Below are 20,635 nucleotides of genomic sequence, written 5' to 3' on the forward strand. Positions count from 1 at the left end.
TTTACTAGTGTGGTGCTGCATCTTTGAAATCTGCCATTTTAAATTAACAATATTCTAAAGCATATTGCTTCTTCAGCTTTGTGACAGGCTCCTTCTGTTGTAATAGTCAAAACTAGGCTAAACATTTTCATTGCAGAATACCATTAAAACAATATCAACCTTCTGACCACATATCTGGCCACATTCAAATGATAAAGTGCACCCACCACAATGGGTGTATCTCGCATGGTATTTTCTGGGATAACCACTTCATAGCTGTCTTTCTCCCATTGTGGAGGCTGATTCCTGACGTTAGTGATGGTCACTGCCAGATCAACTGAGCTGCTCCGATTTCCACCATCCGTTGCTATTATTTTACGTGCGATGTAAGATCTCTTTAAAAAATAAGACAGTCAAGTAGATTTAATTTTAAAATGCACATGACACTTCAGTATATTTTTCCTGAAAAAAAGAAAATCTTTTAGTGAAGACTAATTACTTTCATATCTTTTTTTAAAGCTCATACTACAACCAGAAGAACACCTTAAGTGGATGTAGGTGGATATTTTGCTTTCATCAAGTTCCATTTACAGAAAATTAAATTCACTGTTACCTAAGTTAAAATTTCTTAAATGTAATCAGGACAACGTTAATTTATCATGTGCTTATTAGAAATACTGCAGATGGTGAAGTGGTTAGCAGTGCTGCCTGAAAGGAATTGCCTGAACTGTCTGTACAGCATTGTTTAGTGGGGGTCACTAGTCAGGACCATATTTCTAAAGCAAAAAAAATGTTATAAGATAGCATAAGTATTTTGCAAGATCATTACATTTAGAAAAGAATAGTCACTGCCTGGACTGAACTTCATCGCTCTGCTAGCCCAGAAGGTGACATAAAATCAAGCAACAGTATTCTCATTTTTTTTTTTTGGATTTTATTGATTTTAATAACAAATAACAATCCATACAAATAAGTCAAGTTATTCCCCTTATTTAACACTGATGTTAGTTTACCAAAATGGTATGGAATAAAAGTCTATTTGGTCTAAGACCCCCCCAGACCATAACAGAACAATAAAGGGATCTGCTGGATTATATCTGGACTCTCCACTATATTGCAAAGAGCAGGCTGTCTGGGGTCACTTGCCTCTTTTAAGAACAGCAGGGGTTTAGCAGCTAGACAGCATTCTAGACCAGAGGTCCCCAACTCCGGTCCTGGAGGACCACAGTGGCTGCAGGTTTTCATTCTAACCCTTTTCTTAATTAGTGACCTGTTTTTGCTGCTAATTAACTTCTTTTGAATTAATTTTAATTGACTTTCTTTTTTAAATTTGATCCCCTGAATTTCTTCATGGTTCCTCTGAATTGCTTTATTTCCTTAATTGGCACCCAAACAGAAATGAAATGTGAAGCGAGTGAGCCAACAGAAGACCAACTAAGTCAGGGTGCCTGAAATTTCAACCAATTTCACTCCAACCAGTTGCTTAATTAGGAGAAGAGTCTTGTTGTTAATTAAACTTGTTCTTTCATTCCATGGCTTGTTGCTGCTCTCATTGTGCAATAGCATACATTTCCAAAATTGTTGATTTTCTCTTTTCTAAGAGCACTATTAAAATGTTTGGGGACCAGAGCAGATCAACATTCCTGAGACCTTCAGATATTGTATGATGGACACCAGTTGTTTTGGCTTATTTTGTATCTCATTATTGTTTGGCAGCTAATTAAGGAAAAAGAAACAATCAAGGGGTCTGAGTCTTCAAGAGCAAGTCAATTAAAATTAATTCAAAAGAAGTTAATTAGCAGTAAAAACTGGTCACTAAATAAGAAAAGGGTTAGAATGAAAACCTGCAGGAACTGTGGTCCTCCACACACCTGACCCCTGTAGCGGCTCTGAAACTGCCCTGGAAGAAATCAGAACATGGGGTATAAAATTACCTCAGAAGCAGTAGACAGTGGTGCTTCAGTGCAGAAGGTGAATCAGGACAAGAGCTTGCATGGTGGATGGAAGAAAAGCCATGATTTGAAGACAAAGACATGGAGACATGTATCAGGAGTGTTTGGTATGGCAAGGAGTTGGGTTATTGGATAGTCATCGCAACAGGTAAAAAGCTTCATCCAGAAAGGAAACAAGTGTTTGTTTTTTGCTTCTTCTTGCTAAGTATTGTGTTTACTCCTGTGTTCATCCCTTCCTTTTATTACTTTTTAATACATGCTTTATTTTTGAAATGTTGGTTCCCTTGGCATCATTTTAACTTTGGGGTAACTTGGGAGTGCTCCTAACTTTTAACCAGGGTTTTTGCACAAGATATTCTGGTATCTTGCAACATCGCAAAAAAAGGGTGAACTGGTTAATTTGACTGATGATTTTTAAATTCATTTGGAGGTAAATGTTTAAACATGCCCTGTAAAAAATGTCACCCTATGCAGGATTGTGTTATTTAAAGGGTGGGCTCTGGGTCATTTATTAGATAAAGCAGATCTGAGATTTCTTTGGCCTTTTCATCAGACTTGCTTCCAGTACTTGTACCTTGTGCAAAACGGAATTGGAAAATATGCATCTGCCTCCCTGGTGTGAAAGCAGCACTTAAGTACTTTTATCTTGAATAACAGCTTCTTGCTTGACAAGAAATAAGTCATTAACTTTATTAACAAGTCTGTAAGAGAAGAGAAGAGTAGAATAGAAATTATACAAATGGTAAGAGTAATGAACTTGCTATTTGCTGTCTTTAGAATGTCTGTCCAGGACTACTTTTCTTTTATCTTTCCCTACAGTGCATATTTTTATTTCAAATCCCTACTTTCACAAATTTTTCAAAGATACATTTTATTAGACTCGTTATTGTGAAGTGCAGGCTTTCTTAGTACATGAACACAGCAAATTTTTAAAGACAAAATTGCTAAGAATGGTGCTTGAGATCCTATGTATTATAACAGAATAGCTCAAGAGTTGGACACATTAGTAAGTTAATTTCAGGAGACTAGAAGTTGTTGAAGAAGATGCATAACACCCGAGATGTTGCTAGTTCTTAGATTTGTGTTATCAGTTTATGCTGAAGATAGAAATGCTTTATTTTTGAAGCCCAATGATACCTTTAAGTATACAGTAACAGATGAAACTAAACAAGCAAATGTTGATTTAATATTAATACTATTCACCAACAATGTCCAGGGGCAACAGGTCAAAGTGCAATATGTGTATTATTGACTAATTTTGGCATATTGGCTTTGAGGAGATGAGTACGCTTTCTCCCTGGGTTCACACTGGTTTCTTCTGTGGCTTCTTTTTCCATTCCATAGCTGTCCTAAAACCTTGTCATGTTCTCCACTGTCACTGCATAGTATGATAATGTAAAGTCGTTCATATTCAATGATGCACATTCAATAATGCACTGGTGAGGTCTCATCTAGAGTAAAGTGTGCAGTTTTTGTCTGCAAGCTACAAAAAGGACATAGCAGAACAATAAAAGGTCCAGAGAAGAGTGACTAGGCTGATTCCAGGGCTACAGGGGATGAATTATGAAGAAAGCTTAAAAGAGCTGAGCCTTTTCAGTTTAAGCAAAATTATGAAGGGAATTAGTACTCATTTTAAAATAACTTCATCAAGAACACAGGGACACAGTTGGAAACATGTTCAGGGTAAATTTCACACAAACATTAGGACATTTTCCTTTACACAAAGAATCATAGACACTTGTGTGTGATAGACAGTAAGACTTTAGGGACTTTCAAAACACGACTTGATGTTTTTTTTAGAATAATTAAGTGGATAGGACTGGTGAGCTTTGTTGGGCTGAATGGCCTGTCTCTTCCATTTTGTTCTAAAGTTCTAATGCTTGGTATCCCAGCCAGGACTTGAGATTTAACTAGTCTCAGAATTGCACTATTAAAAATATAAAGATTAAACAGCTAAATAAAATGAACAAATAAGTAAATTAATACAACACAATACAAAAATTATTAGTCACTATTCTAGAAAGAAGATTGCTAAACGTACTTAAGTCGCACACACACACACACACCCCCTCATATGGGGGCCAAATTAAAACTACTGTTTAATGTAAAACACCTACATCCTGAGGATGTGGGAGGTCAACTGAGGTACTGGAGAAAACCCTACACATACACAGGATGAACATACAAATTCCACACACAGACAACAACCAGGCATGGGATTCTATAAGACAGCAGCTTTAGCCACTGCATCATCAGGCCCTCTTGGCTTTTTCAAAGAAAGTGCATATGAAAATCATGCAACAAATTATAAACTCTTAAAGAACACAATAATAACTCAGAAAAGAAATGACCTTACATTTATCCATTACTGCTAACACTCAGAACAATACATTTTATGTTGCCTGCTGCAAATCCTGAACTTGCCAAAAACGTCTGAAAACTTTGTTTTTACAAGAAGCATCAAAACCAACCATGTAAAAATAAAAACGTTTCACAAAAATGTTACACTGTAATTCTAAAAGGCTTTATTACACTTCTCCATTGATATGTTTTCTGATATTGTTTTTTGCACAGTGGAATCATTGAGAGACACAGCCTGTCCTGGCTGCACTGAGCACAAGGCAGAAATCAAACAATGGGTGGGACGCCAGCTCATTGCTGGGTACTAGGTCGATTACGGCAGCATTAATGCTGTATTCATCACCATTAATGGCAACACAAAGAAAACAAATGCCAATCAAGATGTTCCTGACCCTCACTCATGCTCATTCCTACTGGGCTAGCTTAGAGGCACCAATTAATCTAGCATACATGTTTTTGAAATGTGGGATGAAGCAGAAAGACCCATATGGACACTAGAAGAATGTGTGGACTTCACAGAGATAATGACTAGGTCAGGAATCAAAGCTGGTTCAATGGACCTGTAAGGCAGCAACACTAACCACAGTGTCACCATTCTATCCTGCTTCACTGTAATCAGTGTAAAAAAATATTAGCAAAATTTCTATTTAGCCCCTCTCAAAGCATCATTTCTAACAGACAACCCTGTGTTTTCTCTATCAGTGTATTTAATTTGATGATCTGGCTCATTTTATTAGGAGAACAAATGAGGTTCTGAGTGCAATTGCATTGATTTAATAGAAAAAAGAACAAGACTAAATCAAAGGTCTTACAGTATGCTTCATCTTAGAAGCTGCTCTGTTAATCAGAAGAAATGCCTGCTTTTAGTTCTTAATATTTTCTCCAAATACCTGTGATATAGGTTCATTCACATAAATCCAACCAGTAATGGGATTAACGCGAAAGTACTCTGGCTGTTCTCCTGACAAAGAGTAGGTGATGGCAGCATTAGTGCTGTAATCATCATCATGAGCGGCAACACGAAGAAAACTAGTGCCAATCAGGGTGTCTTCTCTCAGAAAATCTAGATGAGAGCAAAGGGAAAAAGAGAAGAAATCAATTTAGTATGATGTTATTTTTAAGACCACCCTCACATAAAATATTAACTCTACATGAAACCCATGTTAAAATCTGCTAACAACATTTTCATACTCTTCCATTATATGTCATACGTTAATTGATCGATAGATGCAAAACTAAATCGCTTGAAATATTTCAGAATGTTATCTTATAATCTAATATTGGTTCAAATATTAAATGAACGTTTCAACTATTTTTCATTTTCTGTGCAAACTTAATCCAGGGGTGTTGAATTCCAGGCCTAGAGGGGTGCAATGGCTGCAGGATTTCATTCTAACCCTTTTCCCTAATTAGTAACCAGTTTTCACTGCTAATTAACTTCTTCCTTCATTTTAATAGTCCCATTTTTAAGTATTCAGTCCTCTGAATTGATTCTTTTCTTCATTAAATGATAGCCAAACAGAAATGAGACCAACGAACCAACAGATGACCAGCTAAACTTGGGCTTCAAACTCTAACCAATTTCACTCAAACCAGTTTCTTAATGAGAACCCAATTTTAGCTGTTAATTAAATCCATTATTTAATTCCATGGCCTGCTGGTGCTCTCGTTCTTCCACAGCAGACATTTCCAAAACTGTTGATTTTTCTGTTTTTCCAAAGAAAACCATCAAAACTGAGAGCTCAACCTTACTGAGACCTTCACCTTTCTTTATTTTCAGATATTGTGTGATTGGCACAGATGATCTGGTCATGTGATGGCTTGTTTTGTGTCTCATTATTGTTTGGCTGTTAATTAAGGAAAAAGAAACAAATAAGGGGCCTGAGTCAAGTTAAATAAAACTAAATCAAAAGAAGTTAATCAGCAGCAAAAACGGGTGACTCATTAAGATGATGATTAGAATGAAAACCTGTAGCCATCCAGGACCAGAGTTCGACACCCCTGCTTTAGTCCATTTCAGGGAAACCAGGGCCAGAGCCCACATTGTACGCAAAGCAGCAACTAGCCAATTTACAGTAGAGTCGCCAGTCAACCTAACCTTGCGGGTCATGCTGAAATGAAAGAAAATGGGTGTACCCAGAGATATGAACATGTAAGCACTGCACAATAGACTAGGTGTGGATTTGAACCCTTCACACTAACATACAACAGACCAATTTAGAGTTACCACTGAGTGTTCCAAACTATGAGGAATCCCAGGGGACCTGCAGAAAACTCCCATGAACACTGAGGAGAATAGTTAAATTCCACACAGAAAGCAACAAGGCCGAGATCGAACCTTAGTCGCTAGAGTAGTGAGGTGATACTGCTAACCGTTGCATCATCAGCAGCCACGTGAACGTGTGAATTACACAGAAATTGGTCATCAAAGCCCCATTAGAAAGGGAAAAAAACCCTCAATTTCTCAAAAGTACTTTTTCTACAGTTTGTCTGTTTATATGCTACACATAAGTCTGCTAGTGGGGGGTGAGGGACACTGAATGTTTTATAATCTACAAGTTAAATGATGCAAAAGTAAGTACGAAACTGCATGCTGCTTGTTTATTTATTTGTTTCCTGAAGCAAAACCAACTTTACTGGTCCAGTGTGCTATTTTACCCCCTTGTTTTTTCCTCACTGGCATAGCAAGGCTAAATTGCTTTTTAATGACTAGCACAGCATTTGAATTCATATTGTTTTATTTATTTCTGTTATTACATTTGCATTTAATGTACAGTATTTTCAGATGCATAGCTGTATCTCTATTTTATGCCTTGCAATTTCATTAGTTAGTGACAAATCACCATGTACTTTGCCTGCAAAAGTTATTATAAAAATGTAAGCATATTTATCATATATATGTTAGGAATAAATTGTGAAAAGCATTATGAAAAATAATTGTTTGCTAATTTATATATTACCTGAAAACATCACTTAATGTGTTTCATGTTATCTTCTAAATATTATAAATGGTTTTTCAAATCAAGTAGGAAGGTGTAGATTAACAATATCCTGTTAGATTAAAGAGAGTTATCCTAGCAAAGCTTGAAATCCTTAAATAATTCATCACATGCAATGTGAGAGTCAATCCAGGACTTGTAAATTTGAGAGCAATGAGGATCACTTGTTACTCTAAGGGCCCAAACGCTTGATAACTGGAGGCGGCTGGTCTTCTGTGCCGTTATTTATTTTATTTATGTATGCCTAGTGTCCATTTTAAAAATGAATTTGCCACCAACTTACCTGTTCCCCACCACTGAAGGACTGCCCTTTTTGGAATACATCAGAATCAGTAAAGTAACACTCTGTTGGTTTTTCTTTACTATTGCTTTCTACAGTACTATGTCATTACAAAAATTGTTTTCTTAACTTATTTTTTCATTAAAGGGCCATAATCAAAAAGGCAGGAGCCAGGGCACCAATCCAACAGGCACACTCACACAAACACAAACACAGACACAGACACAGACTCAAAGCAAGCCAATTTATAACTGATAATTAATTTAATAAGGGTTTCTGTAGGGATGTGGGAGGAAAGGAAGCTATATGGAGAAAACCCATATGTGGGCGCAAGCAGATTGTACAGACTCCTCACACAAAATTTAAATCCAGAAACTAACTAGAGCTGTGAGGTGTCGGCACTAACCAATATTCCGTTATGCAATCCAGAAACTATACAACAAGGGCATACTTTTTATTTTAGAATGAGGAAACTGATCAATTCACATTACTTCACTGTGTTTTGCTTTGATTTTTCCCCCAAGTATTACAACCCTACAGGTGTAAGGTCTGGCTTACTTTTGGCCAGTTTCTCTTAAAAAAATCAGAGAGATCAATAAAATACAGAATGAGACAAAAATGTTGCAAGTTTTTTTTATCTGTAAGCCATATGTTCCTTACAATCATAATGTAGATTTTCAAACTTGGGATCATTATCGTTCTGGTCGAGGATGAGAATGTTCAACTGGCAGATTCCGATAAGAGGTTCAGCAGCTTGGTCTGTGGCTGTGACAGTGACAGCATACTCCCTTTGCTGTTCTCGGTCAAATGTCCTTGCAGTTGTAATCACTCCTGAAATAAAAAACAAGAAATCACCCCAGTCCAGTTCTCTCATTATCTTACAAATGAAGAGTTTGACAGAAATCTAGTTTTCAAATCAACCTCACACCGTCTCGTATTTTCAATAGGTACAGTTGTAAAAAGGGACTAATGACTTAAAAACTGCTCCCATCAGAAGAATCCTGATGCAAACTCATGTGCCTGCTGTGTTTCTTTTATGTCTGAAAGCACTTCACTGAGGTATAAGAGCACATCAATACTAAAAGCATCACATGCAATATGATTGGGCTGTTATTCAGCAACAATGCGACTAATGATGTGAGGTACACAATACTCCAAGTCAGTGCTTTCCACAATTTTTCCTAGGTGATCTCCTAAAGTGTTGTAAATTTCTGCTTGACACCCTAGAATAGTAGACCTATGTATTTATATTGGTAGCTAGACTTTGGAAGGAAAGCAGAGGAAAAAAATGATGTTTATATTTACATCTGATTACTTTAAAGAACGATTTTCTACACTGGTAAGTTTTATATCTTTATTTAATGTTAGAGTAAATGTGAGTGTAAGAGCCAATCTTAGAAAGTTAAAGCTTTAAGTTAAACTTATATTAGCATTTGTTTAAGTAGAATAGAATACAATTTTCTTTCATACTATAGCTATAGATTATGGTATACTGTAACCTTTTACCCCCTGTAAAGTTAGTTATATCTGTAATACATTGTGTTAATTAAGTCAGCGTGTTTTGGAATAGGCTCATAGCTAGCATGGACTGAAGGACCCATTTGCAGTTTGTAAATGGGATAGGCATACAGTTTTCTGACCATTAAGAAATAGTTTAACTGTATGAGTAAACTTAAAGAATGAAACAAGATATGTAATTGTTAAACAGAACTTTTCATTAACAAGAACTTTTCTTTTCTTTGCTATATCAATTTTTTCTCTATTTTTGTGTGAACTGTTTTACCTTGAATTTTTACTAAAGCTTTTGAAAATGAAGATATTTTGTCTGTGGAATCAATGGATCAAGCTATTGCCAGAATTCCACGAAGCAAACTGAAGCTGCTGAATTTTGGTAATTCACAGTGAGGCAAGTTCACTCAAAGTACTAAAAGTGTAAATAGAGGATTATGCAGTATGAATTTGACTCAAGATTCTTTTTTATTCATTGAGAATTTTCTCTAACATACCTGATACCATACCTTTGATTAATGTTTTTCATTATAATATCTTAGAGCTTTTAAAGACCCTTTTCAATGTCAGGAATGCTCATTTAGCTACCTCAGCTAACACACAGTTAACATGAAGTCTTTCTTAAGTGGCTGCTGACCTGACACACAATGCCCCAAACAAATGTGTAATGAAAAGTAAATGTTAAACTCTGCTATATTACATTTTGGCTGTAATGGTAAACTGTGAAAAAAGAGAAACTTTGTTTAAGTTAGTCGTGAATGTTAGCACTCAACAGGTGTCCCATGTTGAGAAGTACCAAGTCAGGTGTGGTACACCTAATCTTTTTTTGTTGATGGCTTCTAACAAAATTATGAGTAATTTTGCCTGAGATTTATTTGGGGGGAAAAATGTGAACCATTTTGCAATCCATTTGGTCACATCACTTTCTACATACAGAGAAGGTTTGTGTTTTCATGTGTCACATCTGTTTGAAGGCTACACTTTTCAAGCAAGTTTACCCGAGTCATAAACAAGTCATGTTCTACAGAAGCATCATGAGCAGGATAGTTAAAAGAAATTATAATAAGAATATTAAAAAGCACATACAGTACAGATATATAAAACGCACCAAGAATATTGAATCCATGTTCATAAATATTTGACTACAGTTAGGTATACAAGTATTAGGACAGTGATGCAATTTTCATAATTTCGGCTCTGTGTGCCTCCAAAATGGATTTGAAATGAAGCAATCAAGATGTGATTGAACTGTTGACTTGTAGTTTAATTTAAGGTTTTTAACAAAAAAATAATGTATGAGCCATTTAGAAGAGACAGTCATTTTTATACATGGTCCCCCCATTTTCAGGGGCCAAAAGTATTTAGAAAAACTAACATAATCATGACTATAACAATCATTTTCAATAGTTGGTTGAAAATCCTTTGCAGTCAATGACTGCCTAAAGTCTGGCCATCTCCAAATGCGGGGTTTTTACTCTAGTGATGCTTTGCCAGACCTTTACTGCAGCTGTCTTCAGGTGCTGCTTGTTTGTTGGATTTTCTGCCTTCAGTTTTGTCTTCAGTTACTGAAATACATGTCCAAACTGGTTGAGTAATAGCATTTCACACTTCAAAAATCGCCCTGAAACTTTGGTCAGCAGTGAAATCATCAATAAATATCAGTGACCCACTTCCATTGACAGTGTGAACGCAGTGTCACTGTTACCCCTTTAAACCCAACAGACAGACACTCAGGACACCAGGTAAAAGTACAAAGAAGTATTTTAATGCCTTTTTTCTTCAACAGTGCTCTCCAAGCACCATAGCCACATTAAACAGGCAAGTAATTACAATAATAATAAACACAATTCTCTCTCTCTGTTTTCTCCTCCACACCTCCACCCGACACTGGCTCGCCTGCTGGGTGTTCTGCGGTCCTTTATATAGTTCTTGACCTGGAAGTGCTTCTGCTCTTCCATCCATGAGACTTGCCAGCACTTCCAGGTCACACAGAGAATTAGAGTTCTTTAATCAGCCCGGGAGTAGTACTGGGCTTCCATTCCCATGACCTTCTAGTACTTCCATGCTAGGTGAGCACTTGTCATCCCATCCCATCCTTGTCTCACAGCCTCCCTGGCAGCATTCACAGTACCTAGCAGGGCTGTATAAACAAACTCCATGTCCCATCGTACCCTATGGGAAGCCGGGGTGCCGCTATAGTCCAGGGAAGCTGCCATCTAGCATCTTGGGGAAGGCAGTGTCCCAAAGTAGCTGCCTTCCCTCATCCTTCCACTCTTTGGGTGTCCCAGCCGGGTTGAGCTGCCGGCCATCCATCACAACAGTTACACATGCTTATGCCATAACACTGCTTCCACCATGTTTCATAGATGATGTGGTATGCTAAAGATCATGAGCTGTTCCTTCTCTTCTCCATACTCTTCTCTATCCATCATTCTGCTGTATATATTGATCTTAATTTCATTTGTCCAAAGAAAGCTATTACAAAACTAGACTTTTTTTTTTTAATACTTTCTGAAAAAGTCTAATCTGTCCTTCCTATGCTTGAAGATTGCCAACGGATTGCACCTTATGGTAAATCTTCTGTATTTACTTTTGTGAAGTCTTCTCTTGATTGTAGACTTTGTCAATGTTAGACCTACCTCCCAAAGAGTATTCTTGGTTTGGCTAAACGTTAATTGTTTTTTCTTCACTAAGGAAAGAATTCTGCAATCATCCAGCACCGCTATCTTCCATGATTGTCCAGGCCTTCTAGTGTTGCTAAGCTCACCAGTGCATTCCTTCTCTTTAAGAATGTACCAGATAGTTGATTTGACCGCTCCTGGTGTTTCTGCTATCTCTCTGATGGGCTTGTTTTGTTTTCTCCACCTAATGATGGCCTGTTTTAACTTGCATGGATAGTTCTTTGGACATCATATTGAAAGTTAAAAGTGACATCGCCAAATGAAAATTCCACACTTGGAATCAACTCCACACCTTCTACCTGCTTAATAGTTCATGAAAAAAATAAAAATAACGAGGGACATCTCACACCTGGCTATGGAACAGCTTGTCAGTCAATTGTTCAAATACTTTTGTGCTCCTGGAAATGGGGTCTATGCAGAAAAATGGCTGTCATTTCTAAACGGTTCATGTGATATTTTTGGTAAACCCCTTAAATTAAAGCCACATTTTTCTGAGCCGTGAACCAGCAATACCACAGAGCCCCAGTTTGGAAAACGCTTCTCTAACACCCCACTAATTCATGTGGGATGGATTTCATTAATAGAGGAGTTATCTTAAAAAGGAAGTCTCCATATTTATAATAAGTAACTCTTAAAAAATTGATACTTCTGCACTAATCTTTCCAGCTACCCTTTCACTGTCATCCATACATACTCTTAATAATAATAATAAATAATACATTTTATTTAGGTAACTCTGTTCTATTTTGGTTTGATATCAAACCAAGTGTCATTACTTGAACGTAAATTTGAATTATCAGCTAATGTATTACTTTTATTATTTTATGTTTGGTTGACACAATTATCCTAAACAAGTTAAAAGATGAAGACACAGCAAAATTGTTTACATACTGCCTTGTTGTTAAAAGTCCACACTATCCTCAATTTCCTTAGTTCATTTCCTTGTTTTGCTTTCAGTTGAAGTCTTCTTTGTTTTGTAAAATGAAGGTTGTATAATGAAGGTTACTGTTAAAGGTCCTATATGAGAATACTTAACGGGCTGAGCTGCATCGAAGATGTTTTATTCAGTTGGGGTTCTAGGATGACTCTATTCTCCCCTTTATTACTCTTTAGTATTAACAAAATGTCGTAGATCCCTAAATCCCATACTCTTACCACTCTGTCAGTGACTGTAGTTCAGCACCCAATCCATCCTTTATCTTTTATACCTGTAGCCCCAGGCAATTAAGAAGAGTAAAGGAAAAGGAAGGATAAAGTGTTATGCATTTAATTATTATGTATTATAGGTAATATACCCAAGATATTAAACAAAGTACAAATATAAGTGTTGGCAAACCATAAACCCTCATACTGCTAGATGTGTAGGTTTAGGTGGCACAAAAACATGTAGTTAGACTTAACTTTCTCTGCCAATCTCATTTCTGCTTAGCTCTCTTTAGGTCATCATCTCTGTAGAGCCAAGCAGTCTGCCGGAATATGGCTGCCAAAAGAGACATTTTCTCAAGACTGAGAATGGCAGAGAAAGAGAGAGAGGCAGGCAGATCAAATTTATACCATTTTCTGTCACACATCATGGAACAATGGGGTGTCATGGTACAGAGTGGCTCTCCTGTTTCAACAACCAATCCTAATCACACATACCTCAGTCCTGCAGCCCCTGCTTCATACCTATTCTTGTTTTGACAAGACTCATGGCTGAATACCATACACTTCATCCAGTAAAATGCCTTTCATCTCAGACTAGCTGGCTAGTTTAAGGCTTACCTGGGGGAATGGCTCATAAACTTCCTGCACAGTTGTAACATAACGTAAATGCAATGCTAGCAACAGCATTGTTAAATCGTTGGGAAGTACATACTGATTTCCTTAAAGAAATCTTTTTTAAGTGACAGTTTAGAAACAATTATCAAAATGTGAAATCGTAACCTACATCACATATGGTAAGTATATTTTTAGACTGAAGAGTAGGAATCACAGTAGCATACTTTTAATTATTTTTATATTTTAATATAACTTGGCAAAATTTATTTTAGATGCAGACCTCACAAATGAAAATATGTACCTCAAACAAGTAACTTTAGTGATAATGTCCTAATCCTATGTGCCTAAAGTTTTAACTAAATCAAAAAAAAAGGCATCTAAATATGTGTGTGTTCCCATCTAAGTCTTTAAAAGGTTGTCTATGCAAAATCCAAGAGCACTCTAGAATAATAAAATGCTTATTTCGGTTAATCTATAGCATGGAAATCCTGACACATTTACTGCCATTTCAATCAAGAAGCTTAAAAGCAAGAAGCATAGGATAGTTTGCGTAAGTAAGTGAGTAGATTTTAAATTGGTTCCTGTGAGGAAACAGAGGCCCTCTGCTCTTCACAGACTCACCTGAATGTGCAGATGCATATGTGGGGATTAGAAAACAAATTCACTTTATTGGCATGTCGCCAACTGAATGAGGCTGTTAACGTAACCACTAGGATGCAGATGCATCATTCATTCATTCTAATTCACAAGGCTGCCTTTTTTCCTAAAACTGACAAATAAAGCCTCACAATAAATGATGAAAATACTTTATTTTGTACTATACTAAGTTGCATGCAGTGTAATTAAACATTTTAACCCTATACTGTACGTACCTACTGTGCCCTGGAGTATCTGAAAAGGTACTGTTACAGTTGTCAACAAAATAATGGCAAGGGATTTAACCTTATTGTACCTAAATGAATGCTCTAGTTGCATAATAAATGTGTCATATTAATGTATACCTTTATTTCAATTACATACACAGGACATACAGTAATATTTCATCTTGTCCAACATGAGATTATCCAGCTGCTCCTACAGTAACAGATTTGAATAGGATCCAGGGAGACAATATGTGTCACGTGGCTGTTTCTTCTTTGCAGTCAGGTTTTCGCTAACATGGAAAAGGATTGCCGAGCTAAATTCCACCTTCATTCTAATTCTTCCAATCACTGGCACATATAAGACTTGAGTATACTCTTTCTTGTCTTCTTTCATCCAATAGACAACTCCTACAGAGCTGTAACTAGCTAAAGGCTATTTATTGTTTTCTCCTCATTTAATCCTTAAATTAAACAGGATTTTACCTACTGGGGTATCAACCCTCTTTCTGTCTTTTGTCAAATCTTTTACTATGTTTTCCATAAAAAAATAAATTAGTACATTTCAATAACTTCATGGCAATCCAGATTAGGAAACAAATTCTGATAAGTTTTTTAGTTAATTGTATGGTATTTGGAATTTCTTTCATCAGATAGTTCACTAATGTAGTTGGCCTTTGGATAAATCTTTTAACCTACTGGCAAGGAAGCCGAAAGATTTACTTTGAGAATTACTTAAAAAACAAACTTAATTTGAGATTTGTAACACAAATTATGTGTTTTATTCAGAACTTTAAACAGTCATTTGACCCACCATAACACTAATGCTAATGATATGTGCAATGTCAATGAAGGGCACATGGTAGACTTAGTATGGATGGGCAATATGTCTAGTGATTAGTATCTTACAACAGGTTGTGACTACTATGGAGCATTGCAGAATCTGAGAAACAACCTCACAGATAAAAGTCCCAATTTTAAATAATATGTTTAATTGTAATTAATTAGCTTTACAAAGGCTTCTTATTAGTAATGGCACAAGGACAATACAAAAAAAAAAAAACTTCTCATCTCTTTTCTTCCACTACTCTTAGGTGAACTTTGTCCTCTTCCACCCAACTCCAACTCACCTGGGTCAGTCCCTTTTATGGAAGACCTGAGAGTACTTTAGGTGCCAGGGCATTGCTTGTAGGAAGCACTTCTGGGTCAGGTGGGGAATTATGTATCCCTAAAGCACCCTCTGGCAGCACCAACAGAACCCATCAGGGCTGCATACCCTGTGTGTGTCCTTACAGGTGCTGAAGCCCAAGGATACTGCCATCTAGTTTATTGGGGGATATTGTAGCCACATCCACTTGTCTCTCCTTGTCCTTCATTGGTATTGGCCTCCTACTCATGTAAGGATCTTTGCTCCATCCCAGCTGGGATACCAATATGCACTACATATTTTTGGTATCTTCTGCCAACTCTTTGCCAAAGGCAGTAATTGTTCTGTCCTTTCTTCATCCTGGCCAGGTAGTGGATGAGTACTCATCCCAGAAGGGATATCAGCCCATTGGTGCTCTCCAACACAGGTTCTGTTTAAGTAACTACTGTCATGTGAGTATACATGGGGAAACTGTTTAAAGGCTTGGATAATGGTAATTCTCCACCGAGACAGAAGATGGCGCTGTATAATAACAATCTCTTTTCTCCTCCCTTTGCAGAAAGAAAGATTGACACCTTCCCATCCTTGATATTATTTCCCTTTCCATCCACCTGGACCTGCCTCTTCCTCCCAGAATGCCTGAAAACCAGATGAGCCACCATCTTTGGCATTCAACCTGAGGTACTAGTACAAAGAAGACCCGTTTTTGCATTTTTACATGCATTTCTTTTGCTTTCAAACTTTTCAGTTATACAATGTTGTCTGCAAGGTGCCCCAAAACTTTAACATTTTTTTGTATCATCTTTATAGTGGCATAGTTGGCAGGATTAGGGAGGGCACCTATGATGGCTGAACCCCAAGATGTTACGATGAATATTCAGACTATGGCTTCCGATATCCAGACACTGAAGGTCCAGGTGGTAGAACAACAGAACCAGCTTGTTGAGTTGGAGGTACGTAGTTGAGCTCGTGTTGCCCTCCAGCAGAATATCTAGATGGGACCTGTCCCAGGTATTGTTGCCACTAGACTCCATTGATGACTTTGAGACCATTCTGTTGGTTTTCAAAAGAACTGCCAGCCATCATCACTGGGAGCATGTGGAATGGGCACACACACTGGCACCGTTCTTGAGGGAGCTAGCACAGTGGACCCATTACAACAGCTGGTGATTAACTAAAGGCTGAGGTGCTGCTGTGGTATAGTATTAATCCAGACCAGCAGGCAAAAGTGTGCCACAAAAGGGTATTTGACCCAGAGAGGCCTTCCCATTCACAGGCATATGAATTATGGGTCAAAATTGGGCAAGGTTAATTCAGGAAAGACCATCACAGAAATGGTCGTATGTGACCTTCTAGTGAAAGCCCTCCCTAACTACCTCACCTGGCTGGTCCAGAGACGCAAAAACCTTGTTTCACTGACAGCAGCCCTTGAGCGTCACCAAGCCGCCTTGTAAGTCAAGCATTTGGAACAGTCAGCTGATCGCTACAAGTCCTGTCAGGGATGTGTCTCCAATTTGAAGCCCACCCATCACAATACAGAAACAGTGGTACACAAAAGGAGAAGCACACAACTCCTCTCTGCTGCTTCAAGTGTAGTAAGCTGGGGCATACCATTCCCAACTGCCCCTGCTTTGGTGAGTCTAGCTTGGTGAATTTCCCATCGGGATTAATAAAGTATCTATCTATCTATCTATCTATCTATCTAGCTTATGGACTGCAGTTGTGCATGAGAAGAGAGGTGTTATTTTGGTAATCCTCTGTCTCTTCCACATGATGAGGTGGTGGTGGTGGTAAATGGGCAAATAATCTCTGCACACATGGGTTCTGGCAGCAACATTTCCATTGTTGCACACCAATAGGTGCTTCTGTGACAGTGGGAACCCAGAACAACCATTCTAACTTGTATTCACTGGGAAACTCAGTGGTATAGGTCCATCCACTGTAACATTGCCTTTAAAGGTGTAACTCAGAAGATACAAGTAGCTGTTATGCACAGTCCTCCCTAGCTAGTGATTCTCATGCAGGATTGGTCGGAAATTAAAGATGGAAAAGCACTCTCCAACTCTGCTATAGCACTGGTTAATGGTGAAAAACCATTTCCATGCTGTGTTTACAGCCAGTAGTTGAACAGGGTCACGTGGAGACTCCGTGGGACAAGAGTGACATTCCGACATTGCACTCTGATGTATCTACGGACACGGATGGAGCGGCATCATGGGACATTGTTCCACCCCTTGAGGTAACCATTGATCCCCTTACAATACATTTTCAGTCAACTCTGGCCTCATTTTAAAGAGCAGTGGAATGATGACTCCCTAAAGTTTGCAATGAATGAAGTAGTTCTTATAGACGGACACTGTATGAATTATCACATGCCACAGGAACATACTTTGTATTAAAAAACTATTTGCATTATTGTGTAGCAGAGGAGAAGGGTGAGATACCATTGTTGTTGTTAGTTCCATGGACTTCCACCATCAAATCTGTGAATGGACTCATTGTAGACATCTGTTGAACAACTAGTAGAGTTGGTGAATCAGTTAGCACTTGTGGTTAATGCCTCTGCAAATCCGACTTCTGCTTCCGTTTGTAGCCACAATCATGGATTAATTTTTCATCTAATTGCTAAATTACTCAGAATTAAGCATTTAAAAACTTCATTGTATCATCTTGAAACTGATGGTTTAGTAGAGTGGTTTAATCAGACGCTCAAACAGATTTTACATAAGTTGGTCAGCAAGGACGGAAGGAATTGGGATCAGTTAATTCCCCATGTGTTGTTTGCCTGTAAGGGAGGTCCCACGAACAACCATGGGCTTCTCGCCAGTTGAGTTATTTCATTGATGGCAACAGAGAGGTATTTTTGGATATATAAATAGAAGTTTGGGAAGAAGAGGCAGTCCGAACCACTAATATACTAGAATATACTGTGCAATTAAGCAATACATTTTAAATGATTAGACCTATTTTAAAAAAAAAAACAGAAGTGGTTAATAAGCAACCTGGAGGAACTTCCCTGATTGCATATGACATTGTTAACGGAGCCAGGGGTTGTTGTCAGAGAACAACCTACCCCTCCCAGAAGACAAATGAGCAGAAGCTGGGTTTGAGATAATATGCATGCTGGATCTTGGTATAATACAGCAAAGTTTTAGTCCCTGGTCCAGCCCCATTGAACTGGTTCCAAAACCAGATGGAAGTTGCAATGACTTCTGTTAGTTAAATCAAGTCTTATGGTTCAATGCCTATCCAATGCATGATTTGACAAATTCCTTGAACGGCCTAGGAAGGCTCAGTACTTGACCACTCTTGACATGACAAAAGAGTATTGGCAAATTCCTTTAATGGAATCCGTGAAGAAAAAGACCGCATTCAGTACCCCGAGTGGTCACTGGTAGTATAGGGTTCTGCCAGTTGATCTGCACAGGGCACTTGCAACCTTCCAATATCTGGTGTGTTTCGTCCCCATTAAGCCTATAGTGCTGTGTACCTAGATGACATTGTCATCTATTCTGGAACATGGCAGGATCATGTACAACAGGTGTGTACGGTACTTCTGGCACTAAGAAAAGCGAGTTAAAAATAAATCCAAAGAAAAGCTATTTTGGATTGATGAAGGCATAATTTTTGTTAATTGGTGGGCAGAGGTACTGTACATCCACAATGTACCATAGTTGAAGCCATTATGAAATGGCCCTGTATGAAAACAAAGAGGTTGGTCCAAGCCTTCTTAGGATTGGTGGGGTACTATTGAAGGTTAAAATAACAGAATACAACAACATAGTCCGTCTTGAGAGGTGGTGTTATTTCTCTGGGATTACTAGTATTGTTATTTATAATTCTAGAGTCTTATTGTCTACGATTGATTGTCTACTAAACCCAGATCACTCAATGGAATGCCTCCAAAATACTTCCAGTGAAACTTTTGAGGCTTTTGCTGTATTTTTTAATCAAAAAATTAATGATATTAGAAATAATATAGTACATCTCCCCAATACTGATCTTCTTAAACCCCGGTACTCCATTATAAACAAATTAAATTCTTTCACCAGGACAGATTTACCTGATTTTATATAAAATAATTTCTCAACTGAGACCCTCCACCTGTGTCCTTGACCCAATACCAACAAGTTTTTTTCAAAGAAGTATCGCACGTGCTAATTGATAGTATTCTTGACATAGTAAACTCGTAGTAAACTGGGGGTCTTCCCAGACTGTCTTAAGACTGTTGTAGTTAAACCCCTGCTCAAGAGAAATAATCTTGACTCCTCTGCTTTTGAAAATTTTAGACCAATTTCTAACCTGCCTTTCTTAAGTAAAATTCTAGAGAAGGCAGTCATTATGCAGCTTAATGATCACCTCAGTAAACATGCCATTCTTGATAAGTTTCAGTTGGGTTTCAGAACAAATCACAGTACAGAAACTGCACTCGTTAAAGTAGTAAATGACTTGCGAGTAAATGCAGACAGTAGCCGTTTATCTGTTCTCATCCTCTTAGATCTGAGTGCCGCATTTGATACCATCGATCACAATATACTTAGAAATCGCCTTTGTCAATGGGTGGGCCTCTCTGGCAGTGTCTTAAATTGATTTGAATCCTACCTGGCAGGTAGAAAATTCTTTGTTAGTTGTGGTAATTATAATAATAATAATAATAATTCTTTGCATTTATATACTTCAAAGACACATGATATTCTATATGCTATTCAACAAGGCTCTATCCTGGGTCTGTTACTCTTTTTGATTTACATGCCTCTGTTAGGTCAGATTATCTCGGGGCATAACGTGAGCTACCACAGCTATGCTAATGACACACAGCTGTATTTATCAATAGCACCTGACGACCCCGACACTCTTGATTCACTGACACAATGTCTAACTTGTGTTTCCGAATGGATGAGTAGTAATTTTCTCAAACTAAATAAAGAGAAAACAGAAATATTAGTGATTGGCAATAATGGATATAATGAGGTTACTAGAAATAAACTTGATGCATTAGGATTAAAAGTCAAGATGGAGGTAAAGAATTTAGGGGTAACTATTGACTCTGACCTGAATTTTAAATCACATATTGATCAGATTGCTAGGACAGCATTTTTTCACTTA

General features: G+C 37.7%; 1 protein-coding gene across 2 annotated transcripts in view; it reads right to left on the reverse strand.

Moving 5' to 3' along the window:
- Positions 1-20,635, reverse strand: part of si:ch211-186j3.6 (neural-cadherin) — a 631,675-nt gene that overhangs the window by 227,470 nt on the left and 383,570 nt on the right. For both annotated transcript variants that reach the window (XM_051932159.1, XM_028809678.2), the window contains exons 10-12: positions 8,232-8,402; positions 5,183-5,355; positions 207-374 (exon numbers count right to left, since the gene is read on the reverse strand). In XM_051932159.1, coding sequence (XP_051788119.1) covers positions 207-374; positions 5,183-5,355; positions 8,232-8,402 — 512 coding nt within the window. The remainder of the gene's footprint in view (positions 1-206; positions 375-5,182; positions 5,356-8,231; positions 8,403-20,635) is intronic.

This window comes from Erpetoichthys calabaricus, chromosome 9, assembly GCF_900747795.2.
Source record: "Erpetoichthys calabaricus chromosome 9, fErpCal1.3, whole genome shotgun sequence".
NCBI lineage: Eukaryota > Metazoa > Chordata > Cladistia > Polypteriformes > Polypteridae > Erpetoichthys > Erpetoichthys calabaricus.